The 15261-nt window shown below is 37.9% G+C and overlaps 1 protein-coding gene across 1 annotated transcript; it reads left to right on the forward strand.

Annotated features, from left to right (window-relative positions):
- The first annotated feature begins 204 nt into the window (after positions 1-204).
- On the forward strand, positions 205-1471 carry LOC124153956 (polyadenylate-binding protein 2-like). The gene is given in 1 exon segment (XM_046527393.1): positions 205-1471. A coding segment is annotated over 1 exon segment (894 nt). The 5' UTR covers positions 205-376; the 3' UTR covers positions 1271-1471.
- Positions 1472-15261: the final 13790 nt, after the last annotated feature.

Consider the following 15261-nt stretch of genomic DNA (forward strand, 5'->3'; position numbering starts at 1 on the left):
AAAAAGGAAGGTTCCAGCAGAAGTGAGAGACCATTTCCTTGATGAATGGACTTCGTTTAAAGACGCTGATATTTTGGCAAAGAAGCTGGATGATTATGCTAACGTACGTGAATTATTCAGCAGGAAGACAATTATAGAAGATCAGAAAGAAAAGTTTAAGTATAGTGAGAACCGCTGGTTTCCCTGACAGAAAGATAATTGGAATAGAGAAGATAACTCACCGAATATCAAAGAATACTCCAAAGAAATTGAAAATGCTTTTGAACAAAGAGCTCTTCGTAAGTGTTATATCTGTCGGTCGACTGATCACCTAAAAGCTGAATGCCCTAAGCTAAGGCCCCCCACGCAGAGAACGAAAGAGGTGGTGGGACGCGTAATGACATTCGAAAGTGATGAGTTAATGAAAGATTTTATATCTGAAGGTTTGGTAAATGGATACAAAATGCCGATTTTACGAGATACTGGCTCGTCAATAGACATCATATCTCAAGATTTTGTAGCCCCGGAAATGCTGACTGGCGAGACAATATGTGTAATGACTCCTTTTTCCCAGAGCCCTATTACACTTCCCCTGGCGGAAGTCGAACTAGTAGGTAAATTTGGACGCGTGTTTGGGAAGGCAGCTGTAGTCAGACGCGAGCTGGATCGCGGCATATATTTGCTGGGAAACCAAACGGCAAAGCTTGTAGAAGAGGTAAGGAAGCAAATGCCAGAGCCAGAGTGGGTGTGTGCGGTTCAGACCAGGGCAATGAAAAGACGTGAAGAGAGAGAGAAAGAAGCAGAAAAATTGAAGCAACTACAGTCAGAAGTGGACAAGCAAATGAATCTGGGAAGCCCACCTAGCTTAACTAGTCCTTTGAATATGTCAATTGAGGAGAAAATGGAGGTAGACAACCGTTCAATTTATGTTGGAAATGTTGACTACGGAGCAACTGCTGAAGAACTAGAACAGCATTTTCATGGCTGTGGTTCAATAAATCGAGTAACCATTCTGTGTAATAAATGTGATGGCCATCCAAAAGGTTTTGCTTACATAGAATTTGGTGATAGAGAGTCTCTTCAAACTGCTATGGCTATGGATGACTCTCTGTTTAGAGGACGGTAAATTAAGGTGATGCCCAAGCGAACTAACCGCCCTGGACTAAGCAAGACAGATCGGCCACCCCGTGGAAGGTTTCGCACAAGGGCTCGTGGCTCATCCTACTTTGGTTATCGACCAACCAAGAGGCCAAGTAGGATCCGCCATTCTTCCTACTACCTGCCGTACTGATGGGGAACACCCTAACAAATCTTGGGTTTTCATCAAGTCGTCTCCTCAAAATGCTGATAGCTTAAGTAGATCTATTCAGAGAAACGTCACTGTGGTAGAGACGATGTCGGGCTTGGGCACTTGCCTTTCAGATTAAATTAAACAGAACTTATTTGAAATAAGTTCGTTCTTAAGGGGGAAGAAGGCTGTAACGCCGTCATATTTGTGTTTATTTACTTGATGTGATTGATAAAATTGTTGCTACGGGGATGTTGGTGGTAGTGGTTGTTGACTGTAAAAAGGGAGAGATTGTGTGGCGTTAAAAAGATTATATGAAATAAAAGAGCAATATTAGCAAAGGTGGCGTTACAGTACTAAACTAGCGTAAATAACTTTCATTGTATCTTTGAAATTCACAGTATGCAAACATTTTTTATTAATCTGGCTATACTACAGCGACTTTTGGACCAGCTTTTTTCGATCCCCACCTACTGTGCATCACTAATTCCTCCTAATCGAACATGATCTCATAATTACGGATTTCCAAGTTGAGGATTTTCATCGCCACTCGAGTCAAAGTTTTGCTCATTTTTATTTTTACGATCACACAGGCGATTAGATAGTCGATCATGGACTTGAGTATATATTCAATATATGAGTCAATGTTTTATGAGTTCACTTGGTGGCATGGCAACATTATAGATTCAAAAATAAACCTTTTTGCGATGCTTTTACCTTAAACGCTTGGCGATGCTTTTTTTCAAAGGCCCTGTGATTGGTTGGTTTCATCCAATTGGATGGAAATTTAGAACCTGTCCTATCCATTTGGACCAAACTGAGTTTGATATTAATATATATTAATATTTTGATAAAAATTTGACTGTGTAACACCGGCTTAAGGCATGATTCAGTAAAAGTGCCTGCTTTATTGAGTGCCTTTCAGTAAATAATGGATGGAATACCGTAGTTCTTAGTAGGAAAAAGAGATGACTTGCCTAATAGAGTAAGCAAACAAAAATAGAAATGATAGAGCAAGGCATCTTCAGAGTAACACATAGGGATAGTGTGATGCTTGCAATCAAATTAACCCTTTCAAGACTTTTTCCACTTACAATTAGCATGAATGCTGCACTAAGCCCAAACAGGCTTTTATGTCCCCTCTGTACGGAACATTTTTTCAGGACTTTATTTAATAAGGGCCTTGTGGATAATCACACACTCTCAGCACCAACTTTTATCGAACCTTCCTAGGGAGACTCTGCATTATCTGCGACTCCAAGGGTAGTTGGTCTCCCTTCTTTCAGGAATGATAACCTTACCTGCAGCATTGGTTAGCTAACAATTCATATCCTATTCATATGAATTAGCTATATGGATAATTGTTGCTTGCATGTAAATTGCAGACTTAGAATTGAATTCCTGCTTTCATTCTGAGAATTGTCAAATTTTGAACAAAGCTCTACCATCAATATTATACTTTACCGACTTTAATGTATCAACAAATTGCATGCACAGTATGTAATAATAACTTTGCATTTAATACTGAAATCGAGATATAAGTTAATATTTATCGAACAATTTTGTTTACAAATTATAAACACTGATCAAAAGACTAATATGTAATTCAATTCTTAGTTTAAGTTTTTTAAGAAAGGAACAAATATTTATTTTGCAAACTGAATGAATGAACAATTATATGACCGCAGTCCCTTACCACAAAGAGGAGTAATATAAGGTGAGGGGTTCGGGTACCTGCTCCCAGATTTTGAGGGTACGTCCTATGCCATGCTGTGTTGGGTCCCAAAACTAAGGCTTCACGAACTTGTGAATGTCGTAAATGGAGAAGAGCAAATAAAATGTATATTTTCAGCATTTGTTTGTCTGCATAGGAATATCTTCCACAAAAAGTTTTGGCTTTCATCTCCAGAGTCAAGAAACGTGCTGGCGCATATTTTCGTCGTTAGTTGTGAAAGGGTTAAAACACCTTCATGGAATAAACTCCTTACAAATAGGTGCATTTTTTACCACCTCAATTATTATCTTGGTCACACTCAAAAATAGGATTGGATGAGATATCCAGTTTTAATTGGACAAGTTAAAGTTGGATACTGCAACAGACACCGTAGCCAATGCGATTGGGTGTACTATATAATTAAATTGTATGCTCACAACTAGGTTGTAGTGTCCAAGTGTTGGTACCCACACCAATCTCGAAGAGATCCCTCATTCAATAGTTGGATCCCACAGCCAACTTGATGGATAAGGCGACTATCGTCGCTTGTGTGTCAGCCATCGCTATTGCAGTGGACTCCCAAACGGTTTCTTATAATAAACAACTCATAAGCGCACATGTCTCTCATGCTTGGTGGTAAGTAAATAGCTTTTAATTTTGCTCTTGCAAGTGAGAAAATATTACCATTCAATTCCAATTTTAATACTTTTTTATGCTCTTAGAGCACTTGAAGACAAGAAGATAACCTATATGGATTACCGAGCTAAGGATTTTCTTGGTGCTTTGGGCCTGAACTGTCTCGTGGAAAAATTTATCGGTAAGCTTGCCTATTGCATTCTGTTATTATGCAAACTCTTATTTTATTTCACCCTTCAAGATTTTATCCTGTGGGTTGATATTATCCTTCGGTTGGATATTGTATTTTTTAACCCTTTCATTTTCTCAAATGAAATTCAAGTGAATTTCGATGACTACCATATGAATTATGCATTTCGTTAGTAAATAATTGAATGCATTTTAACTTAATACATGTGTATTACAATATCGGTACTACTGAATGAAATGTTTGTATTCTCATTTAATCCATTGATGAAAACTTTTAAGTAGTTTTCCATTAGGTTTCAATGCACTTCGGATAACCTGAGTTCCACAACCTTATCGATTATATTCTTAAATCCCGACTTCATTTTGCCTTCGACTAAGTCCTCGCCCTCTTTTAGTTGATGCGTGCATATTCTTTTGGTCGGTCTATGCGTCCTCTTCATCCGTCTATTCACCTTTCTTGCGTGGGTCTCTTGAACATTCCTTTATGCCTGCGCGGTGCGGATGGCGAGGAATGCATTTTTGGTTAGACGGTGCGTGTGCAATTTCATAAAAGGAAAGCCACGATGTCCGTACTGCACTGATTTTGCTGACAGAGAGTGGGAACTGCATTTTTGATTGCCGATGCGTTTGCACTTCTCAGCAAAGAATGGCGTACCGTTGGAAGGTTCTAGAACTCACGGAGGGGGCAGGGGGGGGGGTCGGATGTAGGGATGCCTTAAAAACTGCACGCATCATTGACTCGAGGTCGGGACCACAGGGCTGTGGAGGGGAAGCCGAGGGAGTTGATCACTCTCGGGCAAGAATCAACAGAATCAAATACACTTCTTGCGGCAAACCAGGGATCTTTCATTTCTACCCGATACCGTCCCTCCTAGAGGACCACCTTTGCTGTCCGGAATCCCTCAGTGTCAGTCCAAGATCCCTATTCTGAGTCGCCCCTTGTCGAGCTGTCCACAAGAGGACATGACAATATGAAGACCAATTATATGAAGGGCTCTACCCTAAATGCATATATTATCATAGTGTAATATCAGACAATTGCTTCTTCCAGAGACTTCTTTATTTATTTCATATCACAATTTACTTTTCTCCTCTTCCTCCTTCCAGCTCCCTCCTACTTAAACGGCTTCCCTCTCTTCTTGCAACGACTCATTGGCAACAATCCATCAGTATTCATTCAGCACCCACACCCAATTAAACACAAACATCAAATAAATAGTAGAAATCAAAACATAAACATAATATCAAACGTTACGGTACGTATGAACTGCAATACAGAGCTGTGTATCTCGAAATTTAGAACTCAAATCAAGGGTATAGACCTAGTCTCCATATTGCAAGCTGTGTAACGTACCGTAGAATTTTTAAAATCATTTTTCTCCTGATCTGGTTATTCTTGATGTTTACATGTGCAAAAAGATAAGGCTGATTTATGTGCTGTATAAATGGCTTAAGGTATGAGTAGGAAGTAGCTTTCTTTTCATGTAAAACGTTGGGAACTAGTTGCAAAGGAGAAACCAATTATCAAAAAGGCAAGATTAATGATGTAAAATGTTTATATGTTTATTCCAGTTCCTTAGCGGAAGATTGTGAGGTGCTGATGGACAACTGTTAACATAAAAGAAAATTACCCGAGACTTTGTGTCCGCTTGCCTTGTAGTGCCTTGGGTGAAGTGGAAGATCACTCGTTACTGAAGTGGAAAATGTGTTGCAGTTGGTTTTGACGATTTCAGCCTTCCTGAATTTGGAAAAGTGGACAGAATAATTTCCAATGAAAATGATGGAGTGTTTTGTCTAAGAAGTGCTGTATTGTACGGACCGAAGCCGGCCCGACGCATCATGTTTTAACATCGCGGCTGGGGGGGGGGTTACGTCTGCGCGCACACTCACAATTTTAGCATTTTTTTGTTTAAGGAGTTCTATACTAGATTTATGTAAAGGGTTTATTTTGTTTTTTCATTGTAGTATATTTTTTTATGTATGTGAAATTGTGTGAGAGTGGATTTCCGGGAGAGGCGACGCAGTGGTTCTCTCCCGGAATGCGTTTGAAAACCCGCCTTTCGGCAGGGGAAAAAGAGGGCGTTGTGGTGCACCAGAGGTGATTGTGGGTAGTGCAGAGTTTATAAAACGGAGAGACGAGAAGGATAGCTCTCTCTCTCTCCTACGGTCTGACACGAGATAAGTCAAATAGTGGTGTTCAGTGACAAGCAGCAGCAGCCAAGCTACGGCACGTGGTGGAGGCAGATACGAGGACACCTCTTCAGGGGTGGCGAGAACATCGGATAAAGGAAGTAAGCTTGGAAATTACCAAAGCCCGAATAGATCCTTTTGTGTCCAGATTGTTCCCCCCTTTGAAAGTCCCAAGTGTACTCCCCACAATAAGGCCCTAGTGAATTTACTGTTGGCTGATTTTAGTCACAGCCCTGCAAGACTTAAGTGCGGCACGTGGTGAAGCTTGAGCATAATATCTGAATGTTAGTGTCACTTGGCGGATCATTGAGCCCGACTTCAAGACGGGTGGCCACGTGACCGACCGACACTAACGCCCAATTTATACTTGATTTGCACGGAAAGTTTTTTTTGTGTAAGTTTGATGTCACTATTTTTTACGTTGCTTATTCGCCAAAGAGCGTGGGTATATTTTGTTGTTGGAAACATCAATTTTTTATAATCATTGAGAAAGTGCTTTTCTAATTTTGAAGGAGAAGCCGAAGTTGAATATTTCATGTTGGATGGATTTTGGAACGGGGATTTATTGTGTGTGTTTGGGAATGCTTTAGTGTCAGTGTAAATTTTGGAACCTATGGTAGTTCAGTTATTAAAAATCAATTGTAAAAGGGATGTCATTGAAGTTATTTGTTTTGCTATTGCCACGATTTCCTTAAATCCTGTTGTAAGTGAGTGTGCGTGCAGGCACGAACAATTGGGGAACTTGATTTCAAGCCCGGATACGGTAAGTCTCCGTAGGGGCAATTTTCTATTTTGGGGGAGTGGAGAGTTAACAATCACATGTAAGGGGAGATATCGAACGAGAGGCGAGCGGGCGGCTCTCGCGGTTTGAACCGTTACAGTATACCTTGGATTAAGACGAATTGTTTTATGGTTACGAAGTTCTTGAAAATAGCAAACTCAACTCCATATGATTTAATACTCCAAACCTAGGTATATCTTTTCAGCCTGTATTTTTGTGAGAATGACGGACTATTGCAGCAGAATTGTATGCAGCCTTCAGATATTCTGTTTAACAAAAATTTTCAACTGAGAGTTTATTTCTTTTTAAAAAAAGTTTCTTCCTTTTTTAATAAATACGTATAATAAGATACCACTGCTGTCTTATGTCATTTAACCTATTTTGCATTATTTATGGCATTCAATTCCAAATGATAGTGACCTGAGGTGAGTAAGTCTTCAAGGTAATGAGTTGCAGTGAAAATTATGGACCCCAAAATTTAATGTAAAAACAGTTTATTTAAACAAATGCATTTTCTAACTGTAATGCTCATTGGAAGTGGCAGAAGTAATACCACATAAGGATTTTATAATGTTACTTTCTAACGGTGACACTATTAAAAATAATATCCGCTGAAAGATTACCCATTCATTAAACGCTACGGCAACAATTTCCCTAAGCTTTGGCATCCAATATAGATGTGCTTAAGACCCGACGACACTGGCTGTGGTATCCAATGAGTTGGTTGTCACAGCCATCTCTTACCCAGCCATTTAAAATGGTTGCCTCATCCAACTACATAAATGGATGGCACCCCAGCAATCATCTGCATTGGCTTTGGGATCCAACTCTTGGATACCACAACCAATTTTTTTCTTTTAGTGCAATACTTTATGATGATTACGAAGAAAACTTTTTTTATCCAATAAAATTCTTAAAGGGGTACTTAAACTGCATTGTAGGAATGGTCCTGAGAAATGGAGAAAATGGTCGACTCAACTATTCAATCAAAAATCTTCAGAAATAATTTTTTCTTTGAAGAATTTATGGACAAATAGAATACTTGTTTAGATTTTCTTATACATATAATACTATGTAATTAGATGTGAGCCAAAAAAAACAAGGTACTAAATAACAATTTCCTTTTTTTTTTAATTTCATTTTGATGTCAATACCATGGCACATTTTAATGTGAGATTGTAAGAAATATTGTTGACCTTAGCATTCAATTTTATTTGTAAACAACTGTGTTAGAATGTTACAATGATGACCTGATACACAAATAAAGATATCTAGGTAACAGCTATAAAGCTAAGTTTTAAGAGATTAAATATTTTTTAAGTGGATTGCTGACGATAGTCATAAAAGCTAACATTAGTCATTAACCATTTTAAAAAAGCCCACCAAATAAGTAAGCATTCCAATAGTTTTCATCACCTGTAAGCATCTAACCTCTATGATTATTGTCACATCCCCCAAATGATATTTAAAAAAAACAAATTTAGCTTTAGCAACTGCAATTTCCAGCCCATGGTATATGTGCACACTATTCTTCCCCCAAACTTCATTCCCGTTTTTCTGACCTCCCACTACCCATTAACCAGACTTTGGTGAGGCTTGTCATCTTCTGTTGCCAAAAAACTTGAAAAGAGGAAGATAATAGTAAAACAAATATGCATGGTGTTTAATGTACAGTCACTTTCAAAAGTCGGTCCCCACGGCCAGCACGAGGAACTACGTTTTCTGCTGGCCTCGAACTTGGCGTATTGCCTATGCGCTCCATGACTTGAAGCGGCCCGTTAGACTTACTCGCGATCTTAATATCCATCAAAGTCTTCCCATTGCATTCTTCCTTTATCTCTAAATCCCCTGCTACCTTCCGCGCGCTTCCACCGAGGAGAGGGCACAAGGTATGTAAGGTTCTCAGTAAGGTGATTTCCACTCTGGAAAGTAGTGTGGTGAGTCCTCGAAAATACAGAGGCAATTGATCGTCGGGTCAACGCACATTTAAGCGCAGCTCAAAGGGGACAAATAGTCTCCTTATATTTTGAAAGCGGAAAAACTGTGTTCCAAATAGCTGCGGAATTAGGAGTTGATAGAAAAACTGTGTACAAGTGGCTTAAAAGAAAAGTTGATGGTGACTAGACATTAGAGACTAAAGCAAAAAGCGGACGTTCAAGAAAAACTACCAGGTAGCAAGACGAAGGCATGAGGGAGATGATTCGTCAAAATCCCTTATCTATTGGTGGTCCAGCGGGGTTGAACATTCACGGTAATTTAGGTTGTAGCTATGCGGCGGTAAGGTGCCGAATCATCGAGGGTGGGATTAAGCATTACAGGGCTGCCAAGAAACCCTTCACCAGCGAAATACAACGTGAAGCCCGTTTACAATTTGCTAACTATTACGTATTGGTATGCTCCAAACGTACTGGAATCTCATGATATTCTCAGACGAGAAAACTTTCAGAAGCAACCAGCACGGGAAGGTGGAGCTTTGGAGGCCGAGAAATACAAGGTAATGATTCTTTTAGCTTGAGATAGCATGTTAAATTTATTGGAATTGCGTAGTATTAAGATGAAATGCATGGCATTTTTGCTCTCAGCTTTATTTTTCTTCCCTCTAAAGAGGGCGACGATAGCAAAAAAATAAACCAACCAGCTGTTACTTATACTTCCAACATAATTTTCAACACCAAAATTCATGATGAGAATCCTTATTTTAATATTGGCCATTTTTTACAGGTATAATGAAGGGAATTCAATAAGAACAAAAAATCCTGGTCACATCAGTCTGAGTTTCTGGGGAGCAATATCTGTGGCTGGACCAGGACCGCTAGTTACAACCCCAGCCAGAATGAACGCCGCGGATTATGTCGAGATTTTAAGAACTTACTTATTGCCCTACATAGAAGAAGTCGTTCCTGAGGATGAGGAGGTGGTTTTTGTGCAGGACAATTGTCCGATTCATAAAGCTAATGTAACTAAGTATTTTTTTGAAGAAAATCCACTCCTCACCTTGGCCTTCTAACTCACCGAATCTATAACCTCATCGAAAACGTCTGGGGAATAATTACGAAGGAATGGGATTACCACGGAGAGAAGAGCTCAGAGGCCTTAGAGGCCCATTTACAGGATACACGGAATTCTATAGGCAGATGTCCCAGATTATTAGAAAATATAATTGATTCCATGCAATCACGGTTACGGATTGTAATTGAAAAATGGTGATATTACTAAATATTAAAGATGTTTCTTGAAGTATGCGCATTTCATTTCTAATATATCAACGTAAAACGAAATGTTTTGTTCATTCCTCACATCATGAAATCTTGAATCCTTTTCAGCAATTTTCGTGGCAAAATGAACGTGCGCTGAACATCGAAATATATCATCATACGCCCCAAAGGCGTTATTCCGTCTTAAGTGTCTGCTTTCACTGGTGAATTTTCATTTTCCTAAAAGCAGATTTAGCTAACAAGTGAGATTTTTCTGACAGCCTTCATCGACATGACTATGATGCTTGTGATTCTTCCAGAGGCGTTACACCTGGAAGAATTTAGATTAAAGTATATCATTCACTTTTACTTATCCTTAAGCTATTAGTAAATCCTCCTCTTGATCTCCTCTTAATATTTACTCGTAGAAATTTAGGATTGATATGGCAAAAAAATTTGCAGCCAGAAAAAATCACAATACGTGATAAATACATGAAGTGGCAATTTTGCATTTTAATAGTAATGAATTCTAACTCTATTTTCCACAGTCATGTAATTTTGAACACCAAGACTTGAGAAAAAGAGGACATGTGTTATCCACTGTTATTATTATTATAGTATTTTACCGATTGAGGTAGGTTTCCATTGAGTATTCAAGAAGTGATCTGAGAGCCTACCTTTCCTTCCAGCGCTGCCTTCTTTAAGTTATCCACTATATTATTCAAATAATAACATAAAGCTAAGAAACATTTGTGGAATATTGATATCCAAATGAAAAAACGACACATCATCATCATCACACACATCACACATGATAACGGCGAAGTTTCACCAGGTATATTTTTTTTACAGTGAAGTTCGATCTTTTGAATATCGGTAATTATAAATTTGCTTAACCTGAAACTTTTCACATATTACACATATAAACCATATGTTTGAAAAGAATCAGCTTATTCTACTTTCAGTCAGTTGACAAATTTAGTGTAAAGTATAAAGTTTTTATAAAAATTTCGAAAATTATGGTAATTTTCCATTCGCGATTTGCAGGGGGAAATTTTTACTTTCTGAAAATATTTTCATTACATTAGGTGCTATTTAAACATTGTAAGGGTATAATTTTGTATGATTAGTCTGTAGAATTGAACCGGGATATTTTTGATTTGTTCATATAATTACAAATTTTAAAACTTTACAAAGTCCTGGGTGAGGCCTTTGGACACCCCTAAAAAAATCCTCGGAGTGCGAGGTGGCCTAGGGAAAGGAACTGGCCCACTACCCTGAACATGTGAATTTTGTACACATGTAACTTTGTCCAGGGTGAGCTTTAACCTTACCTAGCCAAACCAACCTCTGGGTTGAAACACTGAGTCAATGACCGAGTGTCCACATTTTCATTCAACTTTATATTGCCAAAATTTTATGCATGATCCAAACTGAATTTTGATGAATCTGTGAAAATGATAATACTAAATCACATAGTTGGAGAACAAACGTCACCGGCATAACATCATTATATTTCATTCATACTAAACTACTCCTAATCATATTCTCAACCTTTCCTGCGACATAAAAATATTCAACACTCATTGGAAAATTTAGCTGGCAAAGGGTTCCTAAGTTTAAAAAATGATTTACAAGATAATGCCAATACTACATTGTTACAAATTAATATTACAATAATATATAACCTCTTATCTAAATTACTCGCATATTTATGTAAATACTTTTTTTCAAGCAAAGTTACACTAAAAATCTGTATCCATTTTAATGGTTACTACTTATCTGTTGGTCTAATTCGTAATTTATAAACCAGCTTATTTGACATTCCGTTGGCCGCACTTTCTTATAGTAGGTGGTTGCCGGGGATATTGCATATGCCACAATTTTCTATTTTACCCATTATTTCCTGAAGATCTTGGTATTTCTCACCCTCTGTAACGCTCAAATAGTACTCAGCTTGAATAACAGGGCCGCAATTTGCCTTTTCGTAACACGAAGTACCGCAGTAGCCTGTTTACAAATTCATCTGATATATTTCTTGGAGTATAATGTATGTATTTTTAAGTGTTCCAGTATATAACGTATATAAAATATTTTCAAAAGTCTGTTAACAGCAAACACCTTGAGTTGTAGAGGGTTAAATTTTCAAAATAATCTAATACATCTAAGAATATTGAGGGGCACATTCAACGCAAGAATTTGTCTCGGTAAATACGATATTATATTATCTCAACAATTTAAAGTGATTATCTACCAGCATAGAATGCGGTAAATACCATCGGATGGAGTAAAAATAAACTGGTGTTTCTTTTTCACGAGAATAAAAATACTTGGCATTCAATCTACTCCTAAGAAAAGAAATGCCTTTAAAGGACACGTTACACGTAATTTTTTCTCTAGTTTCCGGTCCTATGACAAATTTCACTCAACCGTTTTATGTAACTCAGAAACCTTTCCTCTTAAGCTGGTTTTGGCCATTATAAAATTGCTACTAATGTGCACATTTTTCTGAAGAATTACAACTATCTGAAAGACTATTTTCCAATAGAATTTTAGAAGATACGTGGCCTTAATAGGATAATAGCCATATCTAATTGAATTGTTTGCCAAATGATAAAAATCAAACTTATGTCCCTGCAACAATTCATCTTATCGTTCAATATCCACGACAGTAGTAAGAGAGGATTTTCAAGGTATAGGGACAACTTGTAGCTTGACGAAACTATTAATGATGGAATAGCTTAAATTTCAAGCACTATAATTGGAAAATAACCACGAGTTTTGGTCACCGAAACGGGTGAAGCCGGATACAGAAGGTAATCATGATTACATCAAGGTGTATTGAGTTCAAGAAGTAGATATACTATTTTCATAATGCATACAAAATTGTTTTCTTACATTTTCGATGGAGTCAGCCTTGCGGCGACCCGAAGGGAACTCCGAAAGATTTTCTCTACTACCTCATAATGCAAAAGTCCAACTAAACCGTAATTCCCTCTCGGCTTCCTTCGAGGGTGAACATTTTTGGGTATGGGAGGTTCTGGTGTTCTCGAGTACTGGAGGGTGAGGGTATGTGGGTTCTCGAAGACTTCCTAGTCAGAAAAATATTGCTTGGGTCTGTTGGCGACAGTAAAAAAGTCAAGTTGCACCAGTCACATAAGCTATTAAGTCAAATTGACTCTCAGAGGGCATGGAACGCATAAGCAATACGCGAAGGTCGATTTTGGGGAAGCCCGGTGACGGCTGCGCCCGTCATGTGGACCGACTTTTGAAAGTGATAGTACTATCTTCTTTAGAAATGATTCACCATCCTTCTTCACCCAAAAAGCTCATTGAATTCGTGAAATCACCTTCAACAAGAAAAATTTGATACGAAAAATCTAAAGGTGAACATTAATTTCAATATGACACTTATACCCACTTCAAAGGAATGCAGAAAAATTCTAATTGGGCGTGAGCGTTGTCTTAATCCAAGATATATTAGTCATATTAAAAACTAGCAGGTCACCTACTGTTGCTCAGGAATGTTATTCTGTACCTCGGTAGACCAAAGACGTCACACCAACGCATAACCCAGCAAAGGGGTTTGCACCAAGAAGATTAATATATAATTAAGAGTGGCATCCTAAGAGTTGGAGCTTTCCCTTGGATACTGTCCATTACAGTGCTTACCCGGCTGATGTAAGATGCTGTATGACCACACTTAGCAAACGATAATGGGAAAACGATTCAAAGCACTCAGACGCAACCGATAGTAGCACTACGGGGTTCAATATCATGAGATGCATCTATGTACTACTAACTTTGGTCGCAATTTGTGCAGCCACTTGAAAACATATATCAGGCAGACAAACAGACACACTCTTTTATAAGTATATCTATCACTCTAAATATATGCTTTATGCTGACGACTTACAAATATATTCATTCTACCGAAGAAGTGCTTCCATACAAAATCAACATGATTAACTCAGAGATTCACTCAATAGGCAACTGGGCTGGATTGAACTGCCTTCAGTTAAACCCAAACAAAACCCAAGCTATAAAAAAATCTCAAAATAAAGCACCTGTTCGTATTAGGGTCCTATTGCATTATCTTATGGTTATATACCAGTAAGCAGCATTTATTTCGTCTCAGTAATTTGTTTATTCAAGACAGTATATTTTGTCTGATCTTTAATCTAATCATGTAACAATCATTCCAAATAAACCATAGAAAGAAGTTCAATTTTTACAACTCATATTCCACTGAATGGAGATATGTACGTGAATATGCGGTAACATGAAAGATTGGTCTATGAAAAAATTCTGTAATAATCTCCGAGTCCTTATAATCAAGTGCAGGAGATTGGAATTATAATATGATACTGCTAATAATCAGATAGCACATAACGAAGTCTTGTTGGGAAATCAGCTGGGTCCGGATGGACATTGCTGCCAACGTTTTGACGGCCTTCTCTACCATTGTCAGAAGGGCGAAGGCCTGGCCATGATGATGATGCCCTGACGACAATGGTAGAGAAGTCCGTCGAAAGGTAGGCAGCATTGTCCATTCTGACGTGGCTGATTTCCCGAGAAAACTTCATCAGCAAGAGTCGCCGGGAAAGCACCAAATTCTTCATCAGATAACACATCACCATTTCATACCTATGGATAACAGTTCAAGGGCACGTTATAAAAATTTCCATGTAGAATATTAGGCAGTGAATTTTCTACATAACTTTTGGCAGGTTGTCAATAGTACCTATTGACTAAAAGATCAATCTATCAATCTTAGAAACATTGTACCAATGTTGTTATGCAGTAAAAATAGCTTTGTATTTTGCTGAAATACAATAAGGAATTTTTGGTTGTTCATTCATACTATATATGATGCAATCACATTGGATGTTGGCAGACATTCATCACTTTAATTGCTTCCCTTGCCTGCATAACCAGTGCATTGGAATTAGAAAACAGTTGCTATATGCTTATCCTTCATTCTGCTACAAAATCCAGTCTAATCTAAAACTCTTTTAGCACTAGTCTTATTCTATATTGGTGCAGGTATATTTCAAATCCACATTCAAACCCATTAAAAAATACACTTTAAATATGATGTTGAATATAAAATAGGTAATGAACAGTACATACTAGATTCACTTTTTGATTTATTTGGGAGTATTTTCAAAGGTTGAAATTTTGATTATAAATATCTTGGAATGAATTAAATTGTAACTTCCTTTCAAACAACTCTACTAATAACTGCGTTGCAGAATTTTGGTCCGTATTAGGTTGTTTTGGTGCATAT

Source organism: Ischnura elegans, chromosome 1, assembly GCF_921293095.1.
Source record: "Ischnura elegans chromosome 1, ioIscEleg1.1, whole genome shotgun sequence".
Taxonomy (NCBI): Eukaryota; Metazoa; Arthropoda; class Insecta; order Odonata; family Coenagrionidae; genus Ischnura; species Ischnura elegans.